Here is a 27,652-nt window from a genome sequence, read left to right on the forward strand (position 1 = left end):
CTTTTGGCTACACTACTTCCTCTATGATATTTGTGATTGTCAGAGACTCACAGTCGTCTAAATTAAGTCACACAGTCGTCTAATAAGCCAACCAAATACAGCGAGTTTCAACATTTCCTAAAGTTATAAATGTGAAAGAGATATTGGAAGACACGTACTACCAATCAAATGTAAGAATCTAATTTGGGCATATTTGTGGACACAAAAGCCTTATTGGTTCACAAAGTCTTGAAATAACTCCTTACATTTTTTTGCTAATGAATAAAAATCTCTTACAAATGAATTATTGTAGAGAGAAAAAATGATTTTCTTTAAATGATTATATACTTTACTTTTCTATTTATATGCTTAAACTATATAATTCAACTAGTTTAATTTTAAGTAAGATGATTTAAAAATCATATGTATAGAATTGTTAACCTTTTAGCAGCATTGTTTACAAATCATGAAACCATGAGAATTATTTCTTTTGCCATCTCATTGTACAATGGAATTTAATAGTGTAGGGTTACAACATTTTACTTTTTATGAGTTTTATCTTGAATAATGGTGCAGATTGTGCCCCACGTAGCAAATGCACACATGGTCAAAACTTCTAGAAAAGGGTCCACTCTAATCGTGGAAGCTCCTGACTTAGATAATCGTTGATTTTTTGAGTCAACCATGTGAATATTCTCCCTTTGGCTTTTGGTCTACTGGAGTTTTGCATGAGATTAGTATCCGTATATGTTAACAAAGTCTTATTTCTCAATCTTGTTGTGGTTCGAGAAGAAGAGTTATTTGGTGCTAGGAAGAAGTTGAAGTAGAGATCTGACTTTTTTACCGTGTGAATATTCTTGTCCTTTTGGTCTACTAGAGTTTTGCATGCATGAGATTGTCCGTATGCTAACAAAGTCTTCTCTCTCTCAGACTCTTAGCGCTTGTCGTAGTTGGAGTAGAAGAGTGTTGCCCGACGCGTCGATGTGGTGCTAGGAAGAAGTTGAAATGGAGATCAGACGTTTTTGCCATAGAGATCTAACTAAAGTTTTTAATGTATATTTGTTTTTTTTATTATCTCTTTATAGAGATCTAGCTAAAGTTTTTATCTCTTAATTTAAAGTACCGATCTAGTATTCCGTTTACACTTCGTTTTGGTTTTACTATATCATTCGACCCAAATGTCAAATAATTCTCTGTACAATCTAAAATTTTTTTGTACTCGTATTAACCATAAACCAAAAAGAAAACTGTGCAATCTTTAAATCGACATAACCTTGTCTATCAGGTCTTTATTGTGGGAGGGTCGTGAAAAGCTAAGTTGTTACAATAGTGTGTTTTGAAGCAACAAGACATACTTTTTCATGAGCTATCAAATGCATTAAGTTTAAGACTTTGATTTTTTCATAGAACTTGATCAAGTCTACTTAACAGAAACTCCATCAAACTACACAATGGAAATTAATAAATCAGATTTGGGTTGATAATAAAATACTGTTTATGCCCTGATTTCTATGAATACGTTTGTTTCAAATTTAAACCTCAGTATTTGTCTTCTCTCATCCTTAGTCATTACCTTCCATTTTTTTTTTTTAACTTGCAATAGACATTACTACATGATTAACAAAAAAAAACAAAAGAGAGAAAGACATTGCTATATCAAGAGGTGGGCCTGAATATTCTAAGGCTACAATTTAAAACTATGAGACCATCATTATTGATAGTTTCTTAGGTTAGTTCTTAGATAAAGTAGGTCTTAAATTTAATGTTATAATTCAATTAATTGTTAAGAATGACTCCTATATAAGAGCCAAATCTAATATTTCTTAGGTTAATTTTTAGATAAATTAGGTATTAAATATAATGTTTTAATTCAATCAATCTTAATTGTTAGATAAATTAAGTGTTAAATCTAATTGTTTGTCATATTTGTTAAAAAATTTATGTCATATATGTTTTAATTTTTATGAGTTGTAATAATTATTAAATTTTTAAAAATTATAATGTTTCTAAAAAAATTTTCTAATTTTTTTCTTTTTAAGAAGTCCAAGTTAAGAGTCCACCATTGCATATTGCCAAAATTTCAATCTCTTAACCAAATTCTTAACTTCAAAATTTTCAAAATCAATTATAAAAATATTCATAAGAACTATGTGAAGATTATGCTAAGAACTACCATTAATGATGACTACTATTAAAAAACTATGACTATGACTACAATTTAAAAATATGACTATACTTTAAAAACTATGACTATGACTACAATTCTAAGGCAACAATTTAAAACTATGGCTACTATTTAAAAACTATGACTATGACTACAATTTAAAAACTATGACTATGACTACTATTTAAATTCATATCTACACTTCAGATTTGAGAGATCCAAATTTAGTGGTGGATTCTAATTGCTTGCTGTCAAGATCTACACATCAAAGCTCACTCGTTGAAGATTCAATCATCATCAATCATTTCCGGATCTTGAACTTCAACAACAGAGCAAGCATCTTTCTTTGTTTGAGAATTGGTGTTATCTGTAGCACTCAATCTAAGATGTATGGTGGAAAAAGTTACATACTCAAAGGGAGTGTATCACTTTCCTTGATCATCCTCATTCTTTTGGTGACAACACTCCTGGTTTCCGCAAAAAACCAGCCTCGCATTTCTCTGATTGAAGTAAAAACTTGTAACTTGGCAAAGGGGGAATGGGTTGAAGACAAGAAGCGGCCATTGTATTCTGGTTTTGAATGTAAACAATGGTTATCAAACATATTTTCCTGCAGGGTAATGGGCAGACCCGACTTCTCATTTGAGGGTTACCGGTGGCAGCCAGAAGGTTGCAACATACCAGAGTTTAACAGAGTCAACTTCTTGAGAAGAATGCAGAACAAGACTATAGCATTTATAGGAGACTCCTTGGGAAGGGAACAATTTCAATCCCTGATGTGTATGGCCACTGGAGGTAAAGAGAGTCCGGAGGTTCAAAACGTGGGATCGGAGTATGGTCTTGTGATACCTAAAGGAGCTCCTCGTCCTGGTGGTTGGGCTTATAGGTTTCCGACCACAAACACAACGGTTTTGTCTTATTGGTCAGCTAGTTTAACAGATTTGGTACCGATGAACAATACAGATCCACCTCATCTTATTGCAATGCATCTTGACCGTCCACCAGCATTCATAAGAAACTACCTTCACCGTTTCCATGTATTGGTTCTAAACACCGGTCACCATTGGAGCAGAGATAAGATAGAAAAAAATCATTGGGTGATGCACGTAAATGGAACACGTGTCGAAGGCGGATATTTCAAGAACGTTGAAAACGCTAAAATTTTTACAATACACAGCCTGGTGAAGTGGCTTGATGCACAACTTCCATTGCATCCACGGTTGAAAGCTTTCTTTACGACGATTTCCCCTAGGCATGAAAAGTGTAACAATACTATCCCTTTGTCTAGAGGAAGCAAAATCACAGGCGAAGGTGGATCGCTCGATACAATAGTTGAGAGTGCTGTGAATGGGACAAGGGTCAAGATTCTTGACATAACTGCACTTTCTAAACTAAGAGATGAAGCTCATATCGCAGGGTGTAAACTCAAACCGAAAAAGGCGAGTAACGTGACTTCAGCTCCAACGTTCAACGATTGCTTGCATTGGTGCTTACCCGGGATCCCGGATACTTGGAATGAACTTCTCATAGCACAGCTTTGAAGTATTCAACATCATTGTACACAAGTAGTTCAATGGATTGATTCTTTGTTATAATAAAGGTTTTTTATTACAGTCTTTTTGGGAGAAAAACAAAGCTCTAGCATTTTATTTTTTATTTTTTTATAATATATATATAAAACTGTTAGAGCATGTTCATAGGTAATACTCACAAAGTATCATTAAAAATTTTTTTAGTATTATTTATAATATTTGTTTAATAAATATATATAATATTTTTTGCTTTTGTTAAATGTGACCAATCAGAAGAAGCCACGTCAGATGATACTGGTATCACAAATATCAGTGGGCTGATACTGATCAAGCATATTCTAATTGCTTTACTAATATAAAAATAATTTTTGGACTTGTGATACTCTAAAAATATCACCCATGTACATGGTCTTATAAGATAGTACGAAGGTGATCATACAGTTCAACAAAGCGGAACAGAGTAACAAAACACACAAAAGATCCGAAAGCATGAAAAGTAGGGAGAAAAATAAACGTTTTGAAACTAATTTCGACTAATTGGGTTTATCTAGTTGAGTCTGTTTGTCGTTTATTTTTTCTTTGGGGGCAATGGAACATTTTCTACATTAGCGTTTATTGCGGTTGCGGTTCTGCTATTCGCGTTTGATAAGTTTGCCTTTGACCGATACATTTGTACGATAGTAATTCATCTTTTTAAAAAAACATGTAAAAGATTTTTGGATATGAAGAATCCGAACTTGTCTCCTACACCATCAATTTCAAGATATATCGTCTAGCTAGACCCCAAGCCCAATCTATAAGCAATACGAATAAATATATCTAGGGAAAATGTTTACATGACTAGATAAGACTATACTCTTCAAAATGAAATGCTAAACAACTAACAGTCTGTATAATTTTGACATTATAAAAATTTTGATATTCGGTTTGCTGATATTTACATAAATGAATAGTTCATTTCCTCTTGAGATAAAACTATATAGTCTCTGTAGATAAAACGGAGTCGGTCCATTCGTCGTTCGGATGCTTTGACTGAGGAGTTACACTTTCCAAAGGATTAAAATGCCGTATCTTGACATTGATTACGCTTTCTGAGTCTTCTTCACTGTTGACAATTTCACAACATTGTCTACGTGGCGCCTGTAAACCCAATCAAATAAAAAAGATATCAAAAATCAAATACACCGAATTTAAAAGTATACTAGATTAAAAGTATACACCGAATGTACAATATACCACGAAAGGACGCTTTCTATGTTTCTTTTGTCACGAATACACCGAATTTATGTCTATATATGTTCACGAAGATAGCGGATATTTTACTAACCATTTTCCAAAGATCCGGCGTCAACGTAGTAGTTGAAACGTCGATGAACTCGACCGGGTTGGCACGAGAATAATCAGGCGAATTACATTGTGTACTCTCGCCCACTTCAACATGTTTCCGATACGTCGTAAGCGTCTGACCCGAACCGACCTCATAAACCCGGTCCAAGAAATAGACAAGGGGTCTCTCGCACGGATCTTCACTGATGGGTCGGGTATCAAACGAGAAAGGCTCAGAGCTCGAAGTCCGCCACGACTTGAACGTAAGAAATGGCGTCTCAAGCTCTTTAGCGGTGACCAAAGTTGGATAAATTTGGATGGTATAGCCCCATGAAACGGACACATACCAATTACGGGTCTGGTCATGGCAGAAGCTGTGCTGGATGATCCGGCTTGGATCCGTCTTATAGGCCGATACGAGTCTTCTTAAGGCGTCTATTTGAGTCGTCCCCGGAAATATTGGATCAACATAGTCGAGATGGTGGAGCGTAACCAGAGGAGCCACCGGATGGGCAGCTAGTAAACCGTATGGATTGCCACGTATGTCAACCTGGATTTTACCATGCAAAGAAAAATAATTAAATCCCGATCTTATAATTAGAAATGTCACTTAGTTAGTTATATAGTTACACCAAGACTAAAAATTTAAAATTTCACATAGTAAGAAGTAAATCGTTGATAAAAACAGGACACCGAAATCTGAGCATTGAAGCGTCTAAACATTTTTTTTTTTTTTTGATAATTATTTTAATCTTAAATCTGGCAAGGGATAAAAATTTTGAACGATTTGAAATTTAAAACTGAATATTCAAAATTTCAAATAAAAGGAAATTCAGTATTTGCAGCTAAAAACTAGAAACCAATTAATAGTAAATTTCCATTTATTGATTAGGTCAAAATAAGTGAATTTCCAGTAATCATGAGAAAAACAAAAAGGAAAATGTGAATATACCTGATGGAACCCTAGTTCCTTGGTCAGGGGAACTCCAATCTCGCTTAAACAAGCTTCAATCTTTTGATCAGATCCATATAACGATGCGTAACGATCAATACAACCATCGAGTAACTTTACAAGCTCGACGGCCAATGGATAGCTAATTGCTATTCCTCCACCACCGTAAGCCATGGCGTAAGAGTGAACAATGTCTTGTTCCACACTCTCGGAATTTCCTCCGATGTAATACATTTGATTGTGATCATACTTATTTAGAACCGTTATAAGATTATCCACAAAGAAAACGGTGTCGTCGTCACCCATTATGAACCATCTCACGTCCGTTAACCCTAGCTCAAAAGTCTCTTTGATAATTCTCGCCATTCGTATAGCTGATCTTGAACCATACCTTAAAACAAAAAGTGGAAATCGAATGAATAAAATTATAGGTTTTGTATGGTTAGGTATTCATCCAAATACATTTTCACAATGGTTAAACATTGACCCTTGACTTAACTTGACTAAGATCATCTCGTTGAAATAATGATGTTATAGAAGTAGAAATAGTTTGTACCAGCAAGTGTAACTGAACCGGGAGGTATCCGCCGAGACTTGGTACGGTGGAGAAGTTGAGAGCCATGTCATATTAAGAGGCGGTTCTTCGTCAAGCCATATGAAGCCGCGTGTGACGTTGGGACGCCACCAGAGCTCGGAGTAGCGGCTGCGATCTCTCCACGTTTGAATGGAGCCACCTATCCCGAAAGCTATGTGGGAGATATCAGTAGCCTCCGAGGACTGATTCGGCCGGCGGATAGTCGAGGAGGAGGCTGAGGAGTTGGTAGTTAAGTTTACATTTTCAGGACCTAAGCGACGGAGGCCGGTGATGTGGTGGCAATCGGAGCAACCGAAGAAGATTATGTAGAAGGAGATCATAGCAACGGAGATGAAGATGCATATGGTGAAGAAGAACTTAGCGACGAGGGAAAGAACATGGCTTGGTTTTACAGTTGTTGCCGGAAAAATCGACGGCGGCTTATGGTGGAGCTTAAACGGATCGAAGATGGCCATTTTTTTTTTTTTGATGTTTATGGTCTGTGGAACTTTATTTTGTACAAATATGTTACGACTGTACGAATAGGGTTTAGTGGAAATAAGATTGACATTTATTTTTATTTTTATTTTTATATTTTTGCAGCTAAAGTTTACATATATTGCGATACAAATTGAGAAAGTTTATATTCGACGAATATTCCTACTCCTTTATTTTCGTTGATGAAATATATGGTTTCGAGAAAACAAATCTTCTAAAACATAGGAATGGTTTTAACTTTGAAGCATATAGGATGACTATCAGATACTGTATGACTAGAGTAATGGACCTTTGTTGACCACCAAATTTTTTTAAAAAAGTTATGGACCCTAAGCTGTTGCACATACGTATGTTATTGGGCCAAGCATGGTGGAGTGAAGGAAATGTCCAAAAATCTTAACCATAAGACTAAGAGAGTAACAAACTTGAATCAAAGGTATATTTTACTCTTTTGAGTCGTTGACAAAACATCACTTACATAACCTCACTCACATCTTTAAAACTGAGAATAAAATAAAAGAAACCAGACTGGTAAAGCGGACCAACCAAGAATTTTTGGTCTTTTCTTGTTGTCAGGATCCTCTGTAGAACTTTCGCTTACATATGTACCAGTGTACTTGTGTGTATTATATTTCTGTTAGTATTCGAAGTCTAGTTGTTGATTAGTTTCAAACAGACATATGTCGACTGGTCTTGCTATTGGGAAATAATTGATAACCAATTTTTGTCCAGTAATTGATGCATTATATTATTATCTAAAGAATCGTCCAAAATTCCGTGACACTTTAATTCTTAGAATCCAAAAAAAAATTCCCTTCACGTATTGTATATATTTGATTATTGTCATATTTGAATTATTAATTTAACTATTGAAATATGTGAGTTACAGAGAATGAGATTCATTCCCCATGTGGAAGCTCTGCTTTTATTCGAAGACTTCACTTCCACCTATGTATTGTTATATACAGAGAAGACCACTTCATTATATTTATAGCAATCTAAAGAGCGTATCTAACTAATAACCAAACCCTAGCTAGGTAAACCAAGAATTAGTTGATAGCTTTGAAGTTTATGCCAATGGGTTCATGAACGAATCGAAAAACATTCAAGAGAAAATATCTGTTTTTAAATTCTTTTCAAAATCAACTTGCACAAAAAGAAGAAAGTTTCTATGTTATTTCACTGTATCATTTCTTAGAATCTCATACAACATATATATTTTACACTATAAAATCATATCAAATCAAATCACTAAGAGACTATACTAATTGTTTTTCATTTTTAGACTTCTAGTAAAATCTCACTAATAGATTAGCTCCAAAATTCTTTAGACAAGTAGATATATCATATATACTTGCCCGTATATGCATCTATATATAGTTTCCCCTATAAAGCTCACCACCTTATTTAATGTACTACGTAGTGGGATTGGGAAGCAACTTGGGTAAACATTTTCCACTAATGTAAAAACTTTCACTTATTGTATTCAAAAAGTTTTTTTGGTTGTATCAATAGAAACCGGATGGTTGATAGAAATTAAGAATGAAAATACTATGGTTTATGTAATGTAAATGTGTAATATATAATTAAGTATAAACAGATTCTTCCAATGCGTTATGGGTTTTTGATATATAGAAACAGTGCAAACCTAGTTTACAGATACGATATGAAAATTTATAGATTAAGTTAAGTCTAAGCGATAGAAGAGTTGGTAACCCATGGGGCTAAAAAGTTAGGGTAGAGACTCTAAATGGTTGGAGTAGTATATAATTTTATTCTATTCAATTATCTATTGAGACAAAACAAGCGAAAGGGAATATGTGTTGTGACATATTTGGATTTTTGTGCTCTTTCTTATGCTTATTTTTATGATTTTGACAGAATGGCATGTTACGTACTGAGATGCGAATGTATGTGGAAACGAGCTTATAACGACGTTTAACAACGAGGAATTAGTCATTATTAAACTATTTCCTTATTGTTTTACAAAATTAGTTACGAACTTATTTGCCAGAGTTCCTGCAATTATGATAGGAAAAAGAACAATAATTAGTTGCTTCCGAGTTTTTCTACTTTACGTAAATATTAATTATATTATAGCTATCGAAATTCCTTTAATAAATTACTAACTAAGATCTATGGGAGAATTATTCATCATTCGATCTCTTTCTTGGAAATTGTGACAGAAAATATTCCATCTTCATGTGATTTTATTTTGGATTGTTGTTACACAACATGCTTCAAATCACTCAAGGAAGTATAGACGTGTCAATACTTTTTTTTTAATTTTTAACCAAGAGGTTTCGGACTTAAGAGTTATTAAGACCCCGTATTCTTATTATGGAAACCATAACAACTTAGTTAGTCATTTTTCCGGTAAGATTCGAATTAAGCTGAGATTTTAAAGCGCATTTAAACGATCGCCTAGGTAGTGAAGCTGGGCTATACAAAATACTTTGCTCTTGTTTATATATACAAAAGTATTTTGCTCGTTTTCATGGTTTCGTATTTTCATGTACATTATCATTTCAAATACTACTATTACTAAATAATATACTACAGAGTTCATATAGTCATTTGCATATCCAAGCTAAATCATATATATCGAAAACTTTACCCAGAAAATGAATCATAATATGGGCTCATCTGACCCCATTAACCAATCTTTATTTTTTTCTCTGTGAATAGATATCTCAACGTCGTAAACTAGAAGCTGAGAAATGAATGGTATGTGGTAGCATATGTATGATTCACTCCTGGAAACATTGTCTAAACATGTACTACTAATTATAACAAAATGACTTAGGGTGTCAATATACCTAATTGTATATGAAATTTTGTTCTCAAGCCTCAAGTGTACATACATATACTACTCAATACTTCCTTTAGATTTTTCCATTTTTTTTTAGCTGAACTTTTCATACAATTTATCCCCCAAAATAAAACAATAGAAATAAAACCCAAAAATCAATCATCAGTACATTTTAGACACACAAAACGAAGGAACGATAAATCCAAGTACACACATACACATTCACATACATACCATATGAAATGTGTTATTTTGTCTCACCATATGAAATGTTACTATTTATATATATCTTCCCTTTACCTTTGTTTTGGTAGAGATTCATCGGTCCATCAATCAAATTCCTTTTGGTGGATCAGTCCCTAGCCTAAGCTCAAGATCTAAATCCTCAAAGCGATCACCTTTGTGTTTGCTTTCCTCGTTTCTTGTAATTATGTCACTCTTACAAGATAAACTTGAAATGAAAATCGACTGCTGCGACGGACTCTCATGTCTTCGTCTTCTTTTACGGATATCCACCCTACCAATCTCTTCATCGCTACCGTGAGCAGTAATCGGAAAACTTTGGTGGATGACCAGATTCATACTCACCGAGAGATCAGTGGTGTTTCCAAGACTAAGTTTTGCTTTATGCCCGATTTTTGGCACATCACTCTCAGTCTTTCTCTTCTTTTCTCCTTCCATAGCCGGAATTTCATATAGATCACAACTCTTTTGCTCCACAACAGTACTTGGGCACGACCATGGGGAAGAAGAGGGAATATATTTAGAGTTCTTGGAAGGTTCTACAACGAAAGAAGGAGGAGAAGAAGAAGTATGTTGCTTTCCAGGCAAACCAGAAGAAACCCTAGAAGGAGTCAAATATGGTAAAGAAGAAGACGAAGAAAGATCAATAACACAAGAGTGTTGAGTCTTAAAATAATTAGGTTTGGTGTTAAAAACCAAAGTATAGCAAGAGGTTTCATGAATATTATCGCTATCTTTATGAGATGGATACTCTGGAGACGAAGAAGATTTGGGGAATAAGTATTGGTCGTCGGCTTGCTTAAGCCGTGCTCTGTCTCTTCGGTGAACGTTCATATGGCCACCGAGGGCTTGAGCCGATTTAAATTCTCTCCGGCAGAAGCTACACGTATAAGATCTTGGCGGCCACAAAGATCCGGCGGCATCGTCTTCTGCAAAGGCCAGCTCTTCCCAAGATGACTCTTTGTTGCTTTTCTTGGGGATCCAGAAGCCACCAGGTTTCTCCATTGTATATGACAATATTGATCAGAAGTTGACGATACAAACCCTAGAATAAACCTTTCTTCTTCCTTTTTTTCTTGGTTGGTTAGAGGAACCCTAGATGATTAATATTAGGTGGTGGATTACGGAAGAGATCAAGAATGGTGTAATGAAAATAATGGAGGTCAAGATGTTTTATATAAAAAGAAATTAAAACCAAAACGAGTGGAGGTTTTTTAACGATCAAAGGAATTATAGTTTATTTAATTAATTAATTGGGAAATAATAATAATAATAATAATTGGACCGTAGGGATTTTATGAAGAAAAAGATGACACGAACTTTGGATTTTAGTAAAAGTTAGCGGACTGATCTAAATCTTTTATGTTTGCTTGTTCCAAGTGGCTACCCGCAAATGAACGTAATATTTTTCCTTGAATATACAGTAATTTATAGTATTGTAATTAATGTAGTACATATATCTGTTTTAATTTTTTTTTGAAACCAATTATAAATATCCTCACGGTAAAATGGATTATATATATATATATATATATATTTGCTAAATGAAATATCATTTCAAGAATTTAGTTTATTAGAAATATTTTATTAAATGAAATATAATAGTTTATTATTAAACTAAATTGTTTCATTTAACCAAAATATTTTCTATGATGCTATTTCATCCCTGATTTTTGTGATTATGGATATATTGTTAACTTTATAACAAAACAAGAGAATTCAAGGGACTGAAACGTTTTATGACTTTTAAATGGATGACTATATACAATGGCTGATCCAAAAAAACAATTTTGGGTAAGGCATATTCAGTGAGCTCTAGGCTTAGCGCCATATATGTTACATCAAAATTTATTTTGTAGAGTAAAAAGCTTTTTAGAACAAAAAAACAACACCTTAATTTATGTCTATTTTCGTTGTAAATGTGTAATATATAATACATTTAATGAATTACAACAAATGGTAAAACTCATGCTGATAAAATACTGCAAACTAGTTCATAATCGAACTCAATAGAAAATAGAAAAAAGAATTTATACTTTTGTAAAAAAAAAATGCTACTTTGTTTTTCTGTTGTATCGGTAAAGATGAGAACAACACTGACCAAGCGAGGTTTTGGGCTTTAACCATACAAGGCCCACATGAATACAAAGTATAGAGTTTAGTTGTCCACTAAAAACCTAGTTCTATAAGGAGATTATTGCCTTGAGAACAAAATGATTTTATTCCCAATGAACAAGCAAACAAGAAGTTCAATATTTTCTTGTCGAACTTTTTGTCTTCATACCTTTACAATAAAGTGATTAACTCATTACAAATAAATTGTGAGGAATACTAGAAACTTGGATTTATTGACATGATGTTTATTGTTTTAGACATTTTATCTTCATTTGTAACATCGTGATAATGACACATGTTCTAGTTTTTTTTTTTTTTTTTTTTTGGACAAACAGATGTTCTAGTTTTATCTATCAAATTTGAGGAGAAAATATTTTAGTGTTACAAAAATATATAGAAAGGTCTTTTGTTTTTCAATGTTACTGTTAACCTTAAAGTCAAGTTTCAATCAGATAAAGAACTATATGATATAATCACAGTCATCATACAGGCAGATGAAGATAACCATTAAATCAAGACGATAGTCAATCATACTCAATTGGCTTCTTCAATACCAACGGATTAATTAATTCCTCAATAGCTAATATATATCTTTTTAATATTTTGACTATACCCAAATAGTTTAGTGGGCACAATTTCGTAACCTTCTCTTATTTTTTTACACCTCAAACAGTCAAACGTCATCATATATATAACAAATCTTTTGACATCATACGTTATTTTCTATAATAATCCAAACACATCCCCCACCTTTATAAATATATTATGATACACTTCCCATTATTCAAAGATTTTATAGCACAATTTTGTTTTTTAAAAGCAATTAATTAACTACTATAGTATACTTTACTAACAACATTTGAAAAAATATACAAAAATTAAAATTTTATCATTATCAAAGCAGTCCAGCTGCATACCATTATCAAAATTGGATGTGGATAAACTTAATTTGATAAATTTCTGTATAACTTAACAAATATTAAATATGTGTTAATAGTTATGTCAACTTATGTTGAAGATAAATCCATTGGACCGGCCGTGGTTTTTATATTAGTTTGAATGTAGCTTTCAGATTCTTCCTATACCCAAATTTCACATTCAAAGGTTGCTTATCTTTTTAACATTCAAACTCATTTAATATTTAAATACACTAACTAATGACGTGAGAAAACTTATGGATGCAGCAACAAATCATAAGACGCCACGTGACAATCTTGATCGCTCTATAAAAAACCAAACCTGCTCTTCTTTGGTCGCTACAGCAAAAATAACAATAAACAAGATAAATGGAGGGTCTAATTCCGTTAGTATACAAAGCCGTCATGCAAATCCGTTACGGTAACGAGTCGCAGCAACTTTCTTCTTCTTACTACGTTCGTCTTCCCGGTGATTCGGGTCGGTTTGTAAGATCCGATTTAGATGTATCGGGTCCTGGATCTAATTCCTCCAATAGGGCGTCGTCGTCGACAAGCACAACTACGTTTGCTGTTTACGCGGGAGTCCAGTCACCTGTTTCTCGTCAGGTTGTCACGTGATTCACACGCGCTTTTTGAAGGAACCTGAAGTTGCGTGTGAGGGAAGGGTTCGTGACTTTTGTTTTGTGCGTTTTTTTTTTGTAAGTTAGGCTTGGACCGGTTTAATAAACCTGATGTAATAATTCGGTTTGGAAAATTGATTTCTCTAAGCGTAGACTTTAACCCAAAAGGGTGGTCTCGTGGCTTTTGATTTGTCAATTGTGTGTTTTCTTTTAATTGTATAAAGTTTCTATGAATATATTTAGTTTATTCGAGAACAATTGTATGAAATGTTTAGTTAATGTTTTCATGGTATATAGGTTGTAAAACAGGTTAATTACGTTACAATTTCCTAGTTTTGGTATTAATATGCAAAAATGACATAATATCAAACTTTTAAGTAAATTGATATTTTTCACTAATGTTAATAATGAAACCAACTAACAAAAAAAAAAAAGAACAAACCAATTTCTATTTGTTTAAGACTTTGACAGTACATCACTTTTAGAAATAAATGCCATAATTATGTTATGTGCACACTGCAAAAGAAAATGAATACGCACAATTGACTATAAAGAAAACGCCTTTAGTGGCCATACGATTTTTAGCATTTTATGCGGAAGAAACAAAGTGCTATTTCTCCGAGTTACGTATGTTTCTTTTCTTCTGCATCTAGTTTTTTTTTTGCATATTCATCACCTTCTCTCAGTTTTCTTCTTTCAATAGAATTATCCAGAAAACTTTTAAGAGATGGCAGCTCCGATTCGATTCTTTGAACTGAACACTGGTGCCAAGTTACCTTGCGTCGGTCTAGGAACCTACGCAATGGTCGCGACAGCGATCGAACAGGCGATTAAGGTATCACCTTCGGATCAAACTTCGACCTTATTATTATGCCATTGGATATAAAATTTAACTTTGACACTTTTCTTGTCGATTATTTTAGATTGGTTACAGGCATATCGACTGTGCTTCGATTTACGGAAACGAGAAAGAGGTAAATTTGCTATCTACAATATATTTTAATTTATCTCTCTTTAACCATAGATGTCATTTGACTGGTCATCAAATGTATTCTCTACAAGAGTGTATATTTATTATAGTTTTTGAGGGTCATGGTGGAACAAGAATCTCACAGTAAGTGTAGCCTCTATGCTTCTAATGAAAGAGTTTTTTTTTTGGTATGATGCTTCTAATGAAAAAGGTATATGAATGTTTAGTTTGTGGGAACTAAATGTGTTCTGCTTTCTTCCTATTTTCGTTGTTCTCACACTATGATTGATTTCCATTTATTAGATTGGTGGTGTGTTGAAGAAGCTGATAGGTGATGGTTTTGTGAAGCGTGAGGAGTTATTTATCACTTCCAAACTCTGGTTGGTGTTCTGTTTCTACCAAGATTCTCTCTGGTCTGCACTGCACACACACACACATGTTCATGTTTTTTGTTTTGTTCTGTAGGAGCAATGATCATTTACCTGAAGATGTGCCTAAGGCACTGGAAAAAACGTTACAGGACTTACAGATTGACTATGTTGATTTATATCTGGTACATAACTTATAGCAAATGAATCTTGTTTACGTGTAATTTTTTCCATTTTGATGTGTTTTTGCTTTTGTTGAAGATACATTGGCCTGCGAGCTTGAAGAAGGAATCACTAATGCCAACACCTGAGATGCTCACAAAACCTGATATAACTAGCACATGGAAAGCAATGGAAGCTCTCTATGACTCTGGAAAAGCTCGAGCAATCGGTGTAAGCAATTTCTCGTCGAAGAAGCTTACAGATCTTCTTAACGTGGCACGTGTAACCCCGGCTGTTAACCAAGTTGAATGTCACCCAGTTTGGCAGCAACAAGGTCTTCATGAGTTATGCAAATCCAAAGGAGTTCACTTATCTGTGAGTATACTTACAAATTCCAAAATTTACTCTGTTTTTGCAAGTATGAATTAACGAAGATGCCTTTTCATCTGTTTTGGATTGATGATAGGGTTACTCTCCTTTGGGTTCCCAAAGTAAGGGAGAAGTCAGGCTAAAGGTTCTTCAAAACCCGATTGTTACCGAGGTTGCTGAGAAACTTGGAAAGACCACCGCCCAAGTGGCTCTCCGTTGGGGACTCCAAACTGGTCATAGTGTTCTACCAAAGAGCTCGAGCGGGGCTCGGCTCAAGGAGAATCTTGATGTTTTTGACTGGTCCATACCGGAAGATCTGTTTACCAAGTTCTCTAACATTCCCCAGGCAAGTTCTTTCATCTTTCTTTTTTTTTCTCGATGAATCAAACGACAATTTCGGTTTGGTTTCTTGTCATTATTGATCTTCCCTCCTCTTCACCATCTTGTTTTCCTCGACCCCATCATGTTGATTATAGATCGTCAAATAATGGATTTTACCAATCCCTATAAATCTTGCAGGAGAAGTTTTGCCGAGCTACTGAGTTTGCGCATGAGACACACGGCTTCTATAAGACCATTGAGGAATTGTGGGACGGTGAAATTTGAGATAATGTCCCTCCTTTCTACTTGTTTAACCATAAACCATTAAGGACATTGAAATAAATATGTTATCTTTTTATATTTAATCTTTCTATGAGAAAACACTAAACACATGCTTGGGATTTCATGATGTTTGGCAAATGTTGTTATTCTGCATTCTTCAAACAATAAAATGTTTTCAACTAGTTACAACTTCAACATGACATAGTCGATAGAACCTAAGACTATTTCCTTAGTTCGCGTCGGGAATTTTCTACATACCGCAAAAAAATACGTGTATGATAAAAAGTAAAATTCAAACCTTATTTCAAGACTAGGGAATTGCCTTCTTCTTTTTGATTCTATAACCTACTTACTGAATCCAAGGATCTTGATCAAATTAGTTATTTCTCATGAAAACTTACATTAACATTTCCTTAAATAAATAAAAACTTACATTAACAATTTAAAACATCCATTGTGAAGGGCCGGAATGAAGCATTATAGTAAGTGTTCCCAATTATTCTCCAATTTTTTCTCTTCAAAATGAATTACTACAAGCTCTCAACCGTCGATTCTGCATTTCGCTCGGCGCAATATATATGCGTTCACCCAAAAACGTGTTACTTGGACGTTCACACTCGAGATAATCTAAATGAACTCATATACACTCGAGATGTTATATAAACTCATCTACAATTTTGTTGTTGTTGTAAAACCACATAATTTTTCTTATCACAAAGATTTTTGAAAAACCAATCACAATGTATAATATTCTACTATTGCTACATTATTTATGAAATATATAAAACTTTTTTCATAATATGAAATGAATTATAAATCATGTACGAATTGTCTTGGTTGTTTGAGAGTTCTGTCTTCTGTGATACGTGTGAATTGTGGACACAAAAAAGTGTCAGTCACACTCGAGATTAGCAAAGAGGAAATCTAAATGAACGAATTTAACTCAGATACGTCCACCGTCCATTGGTCCATGTAATGATCAATATCTGACGTGACAATATACTAACTAAGAAAGTACTAGTATTACAGAAAGAAGAAATCAATTTGGCCACGAATCTCCCGCCTCTGTCGCTCTCTCACTTCTTCTCACCCTTTAATAGCTAGTGCCGAGTGCAGTGTGCGTTGAACAACCACCACCACATCTGATAATGGCAAATGCGATCACATTTTTCAAGCTCAACACCGGCGCTAAGTTCCCTTCGGTGGGTCTTGGAACATGGCAAGCTTCTCCTGGCCTCGTCGGTGATGCAGTCGCCGCGGCTGTTAAGGTTCGTCTTTCGTAGGTTGAACTTATTTGCTTCCCATCTCTTGTAGATTCTTTGGTTTGATGATACCATACTCTGTTTCAATTGTTTTTCTTAGGTTTTTAATGCTTTTTAACTAGTTTGATGTTAACCCTAATTGCAGATTGGCTATCGTCACATTGATTGTGCTCAGATCTATGGCAACGAAAAAGAGGTAAAACAAAAACAGATGTTTAAATTAGCTAATCTGAAGTTCAATCTTTTTGGTATGAGTTTTGTGGATCTTGAATTGATATTACATTTGCCCTTCAATTCTTGACTGTCTTGTTCCTCTTTAAGTGTCTTTTGATCTGCTTTATTTGTTATCTTGTGGCTTTCCTCTGTTCTGTTTTGTTGTAAGATACTGAAAAGTGAATACTCCTTACCATGCTCAGATTGGGGCAGTTCTGAAAAAATTGTTTGAAGACAGAGTAGTGAAACGCGAGGATTTGTTCATCACCTCCAAACTCTGGTATCTTTTTTTCCCACCTAATCAAATGCATATTATGTGAAAAACTGTAGCTTTAATTATTCTTACATATATTCTCAAATTGTGTAGGTGTACTGATCATGACCCTCAAGATGTCCCGGAGGCATTGAACAGAACTCTCAAGGATCTGCAGCTTGAATACGTCGATCTTTATCTGGTACACATCACTTCCTTGTAACTTTTTTTGGAATGAATGTAAAATCTATTCAACCAAAAAACCTTGTTTACAATATATCATTTTTTCATCGAAGTTGCTTAAAACAGAGTATTTAAATTGCAGAGCAAGTAACACTTCCTTGTAAAACTACTTCTTGTGGGGAAAGATTATTGTGTAACAGTTTTTTTTTGTGATCTTGTTGAAGATACACTGGCCTGCACGGATAAAGAAAGGTTCTGTTGGAATAAAGCCAGAGAACCTTTTGCCTGTAGATATTCCTAGTACATGGAAAGCGATGGAAGCACTATACGATTCGGGCAAGGCACGAGCCATAGGTGTAAGCAATTTCTCTACCAAGAAACTAGCTGATCTCTTGGAGTTAGCTCGTGTTCCTCCTGCTGTTAATCAGGTCGAATGTCATCCTTCTTGGCGACAAACTAAGCTACAAGAATTCTGCAAATCCAAAGGGGTTCACCTAAGTGTAAGCATTACTCGTCTCACCAATCCATTTACTTTCTACTTTATACATTCATTGAATGATTTTTTTTTTCCAGGCATACTCGCCATTAGGTTCTCCAGGGACAACATGGCTGAAGAGCGATGTTTTGAAGAACCCGATACTGAATATGGTTGCGGAAAAACTCGGAAAGAGTCCTGCGCAAGTCGCCCTTCGTTGGGGACTCCAAATGGGTCACAGTGTGCTTCCCAAGAGTACAAATGAAGGAAGGATCAAAGAGAACTTTAATGTTTTCGACTGGTCAATACCCGATTACATGTTCGCTAAGTTTGCTGAGATTGAACAGGTACGTTCTTAACATTTCATTGCATAAACTTAGTTGATCTGCCTCTGCTCTTCCTCGTCTTGATCGTGTATTGATAGTAATTTATTTGGATTAAATGCAGGCTAGGTTAGTCACTGGTTCCTTCCTTGTTCATGAGACACTAAGCCCTTACAAGTCTATTGAAGAATTATGGGATGGCGAGATATGATTTTTAGCTGATCTAAATAATGGGAGCTAGGTTTCTCTCTCTGATGAACTAGTCAGTATCTTTTTTTTTTTAATGAATGTTAAATTTATTCAACCAGAAAAAACCTTCTTTACATTATATGCAACTTTGAGTAGAACATGAAACTGTATTGTGCTTGTCAGTTTCTTATGGATGTTATTTATTTACAAAGTTTTTTTTTATAGAAAAAGGATCTATTTATACAATTGCAATGTATTATAGTCATTTCAAATCGAAAATGTGTTGTTTGCATATGTCTGTGAACATACCAATATTCACATTGCATTAGAGCTAAAAAGTCCGAACGAGTATTCAAATCCTAAATAATGTATAAAATCAATATAATAAGGATTTAACCGAAATTGAATGTGTCATTAAGTTTTTCTTTTGGTGAAATATTTCCTGAAAAAAAAGAAAGAATATATTTCCTGAATTTGTCAGTAAGTTGTAACATATTCTAAATCTCACATTGGGGAAAAGAAGGTATTTTCAAAAAGGATCATAATTAATCTCTTTGTCTAACCGAGTTTGAGATGGAACGATGATCAGATAAGCATATCAATTTATAAACACTTTTGGTGGGTTTAAATCAACATTTACATCAATGAGTAAGCAATTAACTTGAAGTTATGCGATTATATATATGAGAATGAGACACATACATAACAAATCATGTATGCATGTAACATGAAACAACATCAAAAAAAAAAAAAAAAAAACACCATAAGCCATCAACAAGTAAAAAAACCATCTCAAAGAAATTATTATTCATACGTTGTCTCGCCATCGGTCATTGCTGCAACGGCCACCTGGGCCGCTATCGTAACAGTTGCAGTTGCTGCAGCCTTCATGGCTCCAAAGAAACCTGGCTTTTTCTTTTTCGTTTTAGTCGTAGTTGAAACTGCACTGGACTCCGATTTTGGAGAACCGGAGTTCATGTATGGATGATGATTTTGTTGTTGATGTTGATGACCATCACCTTGAGGAGTGTATGGCCCAGGCTGATGATTCTGATGTTGATGTTGATGTTGATGACCACCACCTTGAGGAGGGTATGTCTCAGGGTGACCTATAGACTCTGTTTTTGGAGAACCCGAATTCATGTATGGATAATAATTCTGATTCTGAGGTTGATAACCACCACCTTGAGGAGGGTATGGCTCAGGCTGACCCATATGTGGATAGCCATATGGGATTCCTTGACCATACTGGTGTGGTGGCGATGGCTGTCCCGCATGGCCATGCAGGCTTCTCTGCTTCGTAACCAATAAATCCGGAGACGAGGCATGCATTGGAGCGTATGTGCAAAGCGGGTGAGCTTCAAAACTGCATTGCCTACATTTGTAGAACATCCCTTGGATAGAAACTCGGCAAACATAGCACGAGCGTTCGGTCATGTGACCGTTGAACAGGCTAAGCTCATGATCAGGACCGTGACATGAGTTTAAGAGAATCGAAGGACACGTGGCGCAATATTCATGGAGATCATAGTCGCAGTCGCTGCACCGGTAGGTCCTGCCTTCACCGTACAATTTGCAACCATCACAAGTGTATGTGCCAATACCGTTGACTTGAGTTAAGAGATGATTATGCGTGAAATGTTGAATCGTTTGCGGTATTGACATCCTTGAGGTTGGTTTGTGGGGAAGCCAAAAGGTTTTTTGATCTGTATTCTCTTATCAAAGGAAGTGTATCCAAAATATGCAATAAAATTGATACAAATAGTTATTATTTTAGTTGACTTTGTTGGAGTTGAATGATCATAGGGAAGAATATGTCACTTGTGATATAATTTTTCTGTTACAAATTGTTGATATTATACATGAATTTAGAGTTGATATGTTCTTCATGACTGGTTTTTCAATTCGGACGTGTCTTCAAGTTTTCAACTAGTATTACCATATAGTGTTAAATTAAATATTTAATGAAATATAAATGCAACTTTTTTATAAACTAAGCTAGTCCTCTGTTATGAATGTGTTACCGTAAATGTTGTGAAAGCCTATTTAAGGCCCAAATATGGGCTTAACCAAAGTCCATTATCACCCAAACTCGTATATACCACAACATCACGTTAAGCCTCAGTGAAGTCTCAGTGTCGGCTAATCAGAGGATCAGTCTCAGTGTTGATTTCAGGTGATAAATCTCTTTGCTTTGACAATGGCAGAGGAAATTAGATTCTTTGAACTCAACACCGGAGCGAAGATACCATCCGTCGGTCTAGGAACGTGGCAGGCCGATCCTGGTCTCGTCGGAAACGCTGTCGACGCTGCTGTGAAGGTTCCGTCTTTTGATTTGCGATTTATTGTAACTTGTTAGTGACGTATAGCTAAATTGATTCTATTCTACTACTTAATGCAGATTGGTTATCGTCACATTGATTGTGCTCAAATCTATGGCAATGAAAAAGAGGTAATCCAAAAACTCATCTTTTGAGATTGTGGTTCTGGTCTTTGTATAAGTTTTTGTACGTTAAGCTGAATTGATTCAAGGAAAGTGTTGTTCTTAAGTTCAATTTTGATACTTCTGTCATGCTACTTGATTTTTATTGGGACTTAAAGTAAAAAGTTATGTTCTTGCTTATGCGTTGTGTTTTGTATCACAATGTGATTGCTTAAGACTGTTGTTCTATTGATATGTTCTGTGTTGTTTTGAATTAAGCAATTAGAGGCTAACCTCTCTCTATATATTATTGTGGTTACTTGACAATGTGAATTATTTAGTGACTGGAAAAAACTTCATGTCTTCTTCCTTGTGTAGATTGGGTTAGTCCTGAAGAAATTGTTTGATGGTGGAGTTGTTAAGCGTGAGGAAATGTTCATCACATCCAAACTATGGTATTCTGCATCACTATGGTTTAAATGCTTTAATAGTTTTTTTTTAATCAGTTGTCAAGTCTATGTAGCTTCTAACCTGGTTACTTGTTCATATGAAAGGTGTACTTATCATGATCCTCAAGAAGTGCCTGAGGCACTTAATAGAACTCTACAGGATCTGCAGCTTGACTACGTCGATCTGTATCTCGTAAGTAATATATTTGAAAACGTTGTTTTGTTTGTCTATGTGCTTTTCTCTTCAGCATAATATCAATCCATTTTGGTACTTCAGACTTATTGATGTGGTTTTAACTACCAATATTATCACTGCAATTTTTAAAAGTCTCAAGGCTAGTGTGATATATTGTTCAAACATCTAAACTCCTTTTACTTGATTTCTTATACCGATTTGTGGAACCATTTCGATTGACTAATAGTTGTTTTGATTCTTTTGAAGATTCACTGGCCTGTTAGCCTCAAGAAAGGATCTACTGGCTTTAAACCAGAGAACATTTTGCCAACTGATATTCCTAGCACATGGAAAGCAATGGAATCACTCTTTGATTCAGGCAAGGCCCGTGCTATTGGTGTAAGTAATTTCTCCTCAAAGAAACTCGCAGATCTCTTGGTGGTGGCTCGTGTTCCTCCCGCTGTTAACCAGGTGGAGTGTCACCCTTCATGGCAACAAAACGTGCTCAGGGATTTCTGCAAATCTAAAGGCGTTCATCTCTCAGTATGTAGAGCAAACATGTCTATATCCTTTATGAAAAAACTAACAAAAGATCTCGGAAATTAAACATGACTTGATATTTTTTTAGGGGTACTCTCCTTTGGGTTCTCCAGGAACAACGTGGCTAACGAGCGATGTTTTGAAGAACCCTATTCTTGGTGGTGTTGCTGAGAAGCTCGGCAAGACTCCTGCACAGGTTGCATTACGCTGGGGTCTCCAAATGGGTCAAAGTGTTCTTCCAAAAAGCACCCATGAAGACAGGATCAAACAGAATTTCGATGTTTTCAACTGGTCCATACCCGAAGACATGTTATCCAAGTTTTCTGAGATTGGACAGGCAAGTGATTTTCCGCACATTGTAGTCCATATAGGTCAAAGAGCGTTCTTTGTTTTGCTCACACACTTGGGTTATCGAATATTGAAGACGTGTGTTTCAATGTTGCAGGGTAGGTTGGTGCGAGGCATGTCATTTGTTCATGAGACGAGTCCATATAAGAGTCTTGAAGAACTCTGGGACGGTGAGATATGAGACTCAGCTGATTTGATTGTCATAGATTTGTCATTAGTAATGCACGTTGTTTCATTACAAAGGTACAACATTTTACTTATAAACTCCCTCCAGCAGTTCCACGTGAAAAGACATTAATGTTCTAATTATACTGAATTGATGATCCATTATTACGAAGTTAGTATGGTAAGTTTCGTATAATTAAAGATGGTAACCAGTACATTTTTAACAAAACAAATATTGCATCATCTAACGAGAAAGAAAGCAAAGATAACGGCGTGGCGTTAGATCCCAACCGTTAGAGCCATCAAAAGCACCCGTTAAGGACTTCGACAGCTGGCCCAGCAATGATGTTGCAAACGACCCCAACAGTTAAATCCATCAAAATACTAAACATTTTTCTTCCTTTACTCCGACCCGGTTCTTGAACCTGACCTTGATTTGCATATCCGTGAACCTGACCTTGATTTGTATATCCGTGATTGTAATAAGCATGGTGGTAGTAATACTCAGAATGGTAAAATTGCGGTTGTGGTGACCCAAAACACCTTTGCTGTATCTTCGTTGCTGCTACCGACGCAGATGAACTAATGCATTCCATGTGAACATCTAACCCGCATGGACCGCATTTGTACCGCCAAGATCGGATTGCACCGCGGCAAACCATGCAGATGCTGCTAGCTCCCCACTGACTCAGCTCTAAGAGATGGGCCGGGTGAGGGACGTGTCTTACGTGCTGAGGAAGCTGCGTGCACAGTGGGTGAACATCAAAGCCACAAGGCTCACATTGGTAATAGAGCCCCTCGGCTGATTCATCGCATATGTCGCACATACGTTTGTTCTGGTGCGTATGCTCTGGTCCTCTAAAGACTAGCCGGAGCTCGTGCTGCGGATGCATAAAGGTGGCGAGGGTAGAGGGGCACGTGGCACAATGATCGTGAAGATTGTAGTCACACCGGGTGCAACGGTAGGTCTTCCCAAAGCCGTAGGTTTTGCAGCCATCGCATGTGAACTCACCATATCCGTCAACCTTCGTTAATGGATGGATATGGGTAAAATGTTGGACTACTAGCTGTTCTGGCCTCGATGAAGACATCTTGGTTGTTTTTTTGTTGTTTTCTTGAGAAAGGTTAGGATTTAGAGAACTTTATAGACCATTCCCGAGCATTGTTTGGAAGATAAGTAAGAACATTTTGATTACTAGTGTCTAGTGGTTACAAAATAGAAATTGTCGTTAGACCATTTCAGATCAATAATAACTTTTGTTCACTTGTGGTTACAAAAATATAAACTTTTGTTCACTTGTGGTTACAAAAATATAAACATTTGTTCACTTGCGCTCCTACGAATAATAACTTTAACTCAGTCGTCAGAAACTACTACAATGTGGTAGAGCAGTTTAGTTGACATAGGCTAGTTGACTTCTTTTTTAAGCCACTGTTCTATTTTTTAATGATCAAAGATTAGGTTCAAGGTTTTCCGAGTAATTAAGAAATTTACGATTATTTTATTTTTTCTCACCGTTAGTTGCACTCAATTTGGAATTAAGTAAAACTCCTGCACAAGTTGCACTACGCTGAGGTCTCCAAATGGGTCAAAGTGATCTTCCAAAGAGAACTCATATACACAGGAGGATCAAAGGAATTTCGGTTTTTTCAGTTGGTCCATATTCAGAAGGAAAAAAAAAACTTCGGGCCGTCGCACCCATGCCCACAGGTAGGTCGAAATTGTTTGTTTTGCTCATGGGCTCGGGTTATCTAAAATGGAAGATGTGTGTTTAAATGCTAAATGGTAGGTTGGTGAGAGGCATGTCATTTGTTCATGAGACGAGTCCTTGTGAGAATCTTGAAGAACTCTGAGACGGGTGAGATATGCGACTTGTCATTGGATGTGACAGATAATTGTCATAGATTTATTAGTAATGCAACTTGTTTCTTACGGAGAGGCACATTTACTCATATAAACTCTCTCCAGTGGTACTCCTACGTACGTTTTCAATATTTTATTCAGAAAAGACATTAGATATTGATGTCCCTGATGCTTATTTAATTACTACGAAGTTTGGATGCCAGTTATCATAGTAATTTGTGTATATTGAAGATAGTAACACATACATTTTGTTAATTATTGTATGAACCATGGAAAGAAAGTAAACATAAACATTATTTAGAGAAAAATACATATATAATGGTGTGACGTTGGAGACGTGCCATTTCAAAAGCCTCCCATAATGACCTGGGCGGCCGGCCCAGCGATGATATTGCAAGCAACCCCAACCGTCAGAGCCATCAAAACCTTATACATCCTTCTCCCAATACTCGGACCCGACTCTTGAACCTGACCTTGATTTATATATCCGTAATTGTATCCGTGATTGTAATAAGGCTGGTGATATTGAGGAAACTCAAATTGCTGTCCAAAACCCCTTTGCTGAATTCCCGTTTCTGCTACCGAGGTAGATGAATCAACGCATTCCATGTGAACATCTACCCTGCATTGACCGCACTTGTACCGCCAAGACTTGATCGCACCGCAACAAACCATGCACGAGTTGCTCGCTCCCCCTAGACTCAACTCTAAGAGATGGGCCGGGTGAGGCACGTGTCTCACGTGCTGAGGTAGCTGCGTGCAGAGTGGGTGAACGTCGAAGCCACAAGGCTTACACTGGTAATAGAGTCCCTCGGCTGATTCGTCGCAGATGTCGCACATACGTCTGTTTTGGTGCGTCTGTTCTGGTCCCTTAAAGACTAGCCGGAGCTGGTGCTGTGGATGAATAAAGGTGGCGAGGGTAGAGGGGCACGTGGCACAATGATCGTGAAGATTGTAGTCACACCGGGTGCAACGGTAGGTCTTCCCAAAGCCGTAGGTTTTGCAGCCATCGCATGTGAACTCACCATATCCGTCGACCTTCGTTAATGAATGGATATGGGTAAAATGTTGGACTACTTGCTGTTCTGGCCTCGACAAAGACATCTCGTGTTAGAGGTACTTATATCTCGTTTTTTTTTTTTTTTTTTTCTTTAGAAAGGTTAGGATTTAGGAATTTTATAGACCATTCCCAAGTATTTTTGTAGGATTGTTTGGGAAACAACCAAGAAGTTTTGATTAGTTTTCGTTACAAAATATAAAATTTGGTTAGACAATTTCAGATAAATAATAATTTTTGTTCACTTGTGGTTACAAAAGTATAAACTTTTGTTTACTTGCGCTCTACGTATAATAACTTTAACTCATTCGTCAGAAACTAGAAAGTACTAGAATGTGGTAGAGCAGTTTAGTTGACATATGCTAGTTGACTAGTCAATGTGACTTATTTTTGAGCCACTAATCTATTTTTTAATGATCAAAGATTGGGTTCAAGGGTTTTTTTCGGAGTAATTAAGAAGTCTTACGATTATTATTATTATTTCCCCCCACCATTAGTTTCACTCAGTTTTGAATAAAATTTGCTGCCTGTTGGGGGGGTCATTGTTGATGCCAGGAGGTCCAAACTCAGCAAGAAAAAGGAACAATTAGCTACTATCAATATATCAATAAGTTGATCGAGACAAAAGGAAATGGCCAAATAATGGATCATATATAACTAGGTCTAGTATATCGACGGTTTTGCTTCTTAGAATTAGTAACACAACTTGATATTTTATGCTACTCAATGAATTTATATAAGATATAATTAGTAAATTAAACATGTCATTGAAGTCATAAGCCAATTTAAAGCTAGTGAAAATGTTAAGAATTAAAGAGAACCGGCTAATACATTGGCTGCTCTTTTAGGAACAAATTCATTGGACAGAACAAATACCTTGACTGATTCCATAGAGTTCGAGGTCTTGTTTCCCGACTTGCAATGCATATCAAAAATGGTGATATTGTATTAACAATTATCGTGGTTCTGTTTTTTTTTTTTTTTTTTTGCTAAACTTCCTGGTTTTATATAACTTAGGTAAATAATACATAGTTTATAATGGAATGTGCCACAGCAACAACGAAATCCGGGGTGAACAAGCCGGGTTCGAAAACAATAAATTAAATATGTAAGAGTTAGAGAGAAGAGCCTCCAACACCATAATTGTTCTGTTATGTTCATTTTGCTAATGGCTAAATCATGTTTACTTTGTAGTTATCAGCGTTCAACAACGACATTGACATGTTGCAACGACTAAATCGTGTTCCTTTTGCTATAGATGACGACATGATGAAACATCATTTGGATGTTTATTGTTGGTCCATACCTGAGGACATGCTATCCAAGTTTTTTTAGATTAAACAGAGGATTGATGATTTTTTTTTTTTGGATTGATGAATTTTATTATTTTGATTGATGATGAATTTGGTTTTGGGAATTTAGTTTTGGTTCGTGTCAGTTAGGTTGGTTGCTCACCTCTTAAAATTTTTGTATATTTATTGTATTGAATAAAAAAAAAAAAAGCAAACATACAATAGAGAAATGAAACAT

At 35.7% G+C, this 27,652-nt stretch overlaps 10 protein-coding genes and 1 long non-coding RNA gene across 18 annotated transcripts; 5 read left to right on the top strand and 6 right to left on the bottom strand.

Annotated features, from left to right (window-relative positions):
- Window positions 1–546: 546 nt before the first annotated feature.
- Window positions 547–3,776, top strand: TBL15 (TRICHOME BIREFRINGENCE-LIKE 15; the record flags this gene model as incomplete). Its single annotated transcript, NM_129328.3, has 3 exons — window positions 547–605; window positions 910–965; window positions 2,351–3,776. 3 exons carry the CDS (start codon window positions 547–549, stop codon window positions 3,682–3,684), a joined length of 1,449 nt encoding a protein of 482 aa, NP_181308.1. The 3' UTR covers window positions 3,685–3,776.
- Window positions 3,777–4,158: 382 nt separating this feature from the next.
- On the bottom strand, window positions 4,159–4,464 carry AT2G08885. The gene has a single exon (NR_140426.1). It is a non-coding gene; the product is annotated as an other RNA (long non-coding RNA).
- A 98-nt stretch (window positions 4,465–4,562) lies between these two features.
- Window positions 4,563–7,003, bottom strand: AT2G37730 (glycosyltransferase (DUF604); the record flags this gene model as incomplete). The annotated part of the gene is made up of 4 exons (NM_129329.2): window positions 4,563–4,815; window positions 5,003–5,551; window positions 5,954–6,344; window positions 6,510–7,003. 4 exons carry the CDS (start codon window positions 7,001–7,003, stop codon window positions 4,651–4,653), a joined length of 1,599 nt encoding a protein of 532 aa, NP_565869.1. The 3' UTR covers window positions 4,563–4,650.
- Window positions 7,004–9,880: 2,877 nt separating this feature from the next.
- On the bottom strand, window positions 9,881–11,249 carry ZFP10 (zinc-finger protein 10). Its single transcript, NM_129330.3, has one exon. The coding sequence runs from the start codon at window positions 11,083–11,085 to the stop codon at window positions 10,171–10,173; it is 915 nt and encodes a 304-aa protein (NP_181310.1). The 5' UTR covers window positions 11,086–11,249; the 3' UTR covers window positions 9,881–10,170.
- Window positions 11,250–13,334: 2,085 nt separating this feature from the next.
- On the top strand, window positions 13,335–14,057 carry AT2G37750 (uncharacterized protein). The gene has a single exon (NM_129331.3). The coding sequence runs from the start codon at window positions 13,482–13,484 to the stop codon at window positions 13,728–13,730; it is 249 nt and encodes an 82-aa protein (NP_565870.1). The 5' UTR covers window positions 13,335–13,481; the 3' UTR covers window positions 13,731–14,057.
- Window positions 14,058–14,120: 63 nt separating this feature from the next.
- On the top strand, window positions 14,121–16,386 carry AKR4C8 (NAD(P)-linked oxidoreductase superfamily protein). 7 transcript variants are annotated; one of them, NM_201897.4, is made up of 8 exons: window positions 14,121–14,359; window positions 14,436–14,567; window positions 14,656–14,706; window positions 15,006–15,082; window positions 15,168–15,255; window positions 15,332–15,607; window positions 15,699–15,947; window positions 16,121–16,386. In NM_201897.4, the coding sequence occupies exons 2-8, from the start codon at window positions 14,460–14,462 to the stop codon at window positions 16,205–16,207; spliced, it is 936 nt and encodes a 311-aa protein (NP_973626.2). In that variant the 5' UTR covers window positions 14,121–14,359; window positions 14,436–14,459; the 3' UTR covers window positions 16,208–16,386. The 7 variants fall into 7 exon arrangements, with proteins under 7 accessions (NP_973626.2, NP_001324984.1, NP_565871.1 ...); NM_201898.2 differs by having other exon boundaries at window positions 14,319–14,359; window positions 15,699–15,951; window positions 16,124–16,331; NM_001336673.1 differs by having other exon boundaries at window positions 14,121–14,567; window positions 14,656–14,913.
- An 844-nt stretch (window positions 16,387–17,230) lies between these two features.
- On the top strand, window positions 17,231–19,466 carry ChlAKR (NAD(P)-linked oxidoreductase superfamily protein). 2 transcript variants are annotated; one of them, NM_001036428.3, is made up of 7 exons: window positions 17,231–17,472; window positions 17,612–17,662; window positions 17,883–17,959; window positions 18,047–18,134; window positions 18,340–18,615; window positions 18,689–18,937; window positions 19,038–19,446. In NM_001036428.3, the coding sequence occupies exons 1-7, from the start codon at window positions 17,353–17,355 to the stop codon at window positions 19,122–19,124; spliced, it is 948 nt and encodes a 315-aa protein (NP_001031505.1). In that variant the 5' UTR covers window positions 17,231–17,352; the 3' UTR covers window positions 19,125–19,446. The 2 variants fall into 2 exon arrangements, with proteins under 2 accessions (NP_001031505.1, NP_181313.3); NM_129333.3 differs by having other exon boundaries at window positions 17,348–17,472; window positions 18,340–18,937; window positions 19,038–19,466.
- A 440-nt stretch (window positions 19,467–19,906) lies between these two features.
- On the bottom strand, window positions 19,907–20,767 carry AT2G37780 (Cysteine/Histidine-rich C1 domain family protein; the record flags this gene model as incomplete). The annotated part of the gene is made up of 1 exon (NM_129334.1): window positions 19,907–20,767. One exon carries the CDS (start codon window positions 20,765–20,767, stop codon window positions 19,907–19,909), a length of 861 nt encoding a protein of 286 aa, NP_181314.1.
- Window positions 20,768–21,156: 389 nt separating this feature from the next.
- On the top strand, window positions 21,157–23,410 carry AKR4C10 (NAD(P)-linked oxidoreductase superfamily protein). The gene is made up of 7 exons (NM_129335.5): window positions 21,157–21,422; window positions 21,504–21,554; window positions 21,903–21,979; window positions 22,079–22,166; window positions 22,416–22,691; window positions 22,777–23,025; window positions 23,134–23,410. The coding sequence occupies exons 1-7, from the start codon at window positions 21,303–21,305 to the stop codon at window positions 23,215–23,217; spliced, it is 945 nt and encodes a 314-aa protein (NP_181315.2). The 5' UTR covers window positions 21,157–21,302; the 3' UTR covers window positions 23,218–23,410.
- A 93-nt stretch (window positions 23,411–23,503) lies between these two features.
- On the bottom strand, window positions 23,504–24,315 carry AT2G37800 (cysteine/histidine-rich C1 domain protein; the record flags this gene model as incomplete). Its single annotated transcript, NM_129336.2, has 1 exon — window positions 23,504–24,315. Exon 1 carries the CDS (start codon window positions 24,290–24,292, stop codon window positions 23,504–23,506), a length of 789 nt encoding a protein of 262 aa, NP_181316.2. The 5' UTR covers window positions 24,293–24,315.
- A 1,029-nt stretch (window positions 24,316–25,344) lies between these two features.
- Window positions 25,345–26,198, bottom strand: AT2G37805 (cysteine/histidine-rich C1 domain protein). The gene has a single exon (NM_001336675.1). It carries the CDS (start codon window positions 26,167–26,169, stop codon window positions 25,411–25,413), a length of 759 nt encoding a protein of 252 aa, NP_001323797.1. The 5' UTR covers window positions 26,170–26,198; the 3' UTR covers window positions 25,345–25,410.
- Window positions 26,199–27,652: the final 1,454 nt, after the last annotated feature.

This window comes from Arabidopsis thaliana, chromosome 2 (genome assembly GCF_000001735.4).
Source record: "Arabidopsis thaliana chromosome 2, partial sequence".
NCBI lineage: Eukaryota > Viridiplantae > Streptophyta > Magnoliopsida > Brassicales > Brassicaceae > Arabidopsis > Arabidopsis thaliana.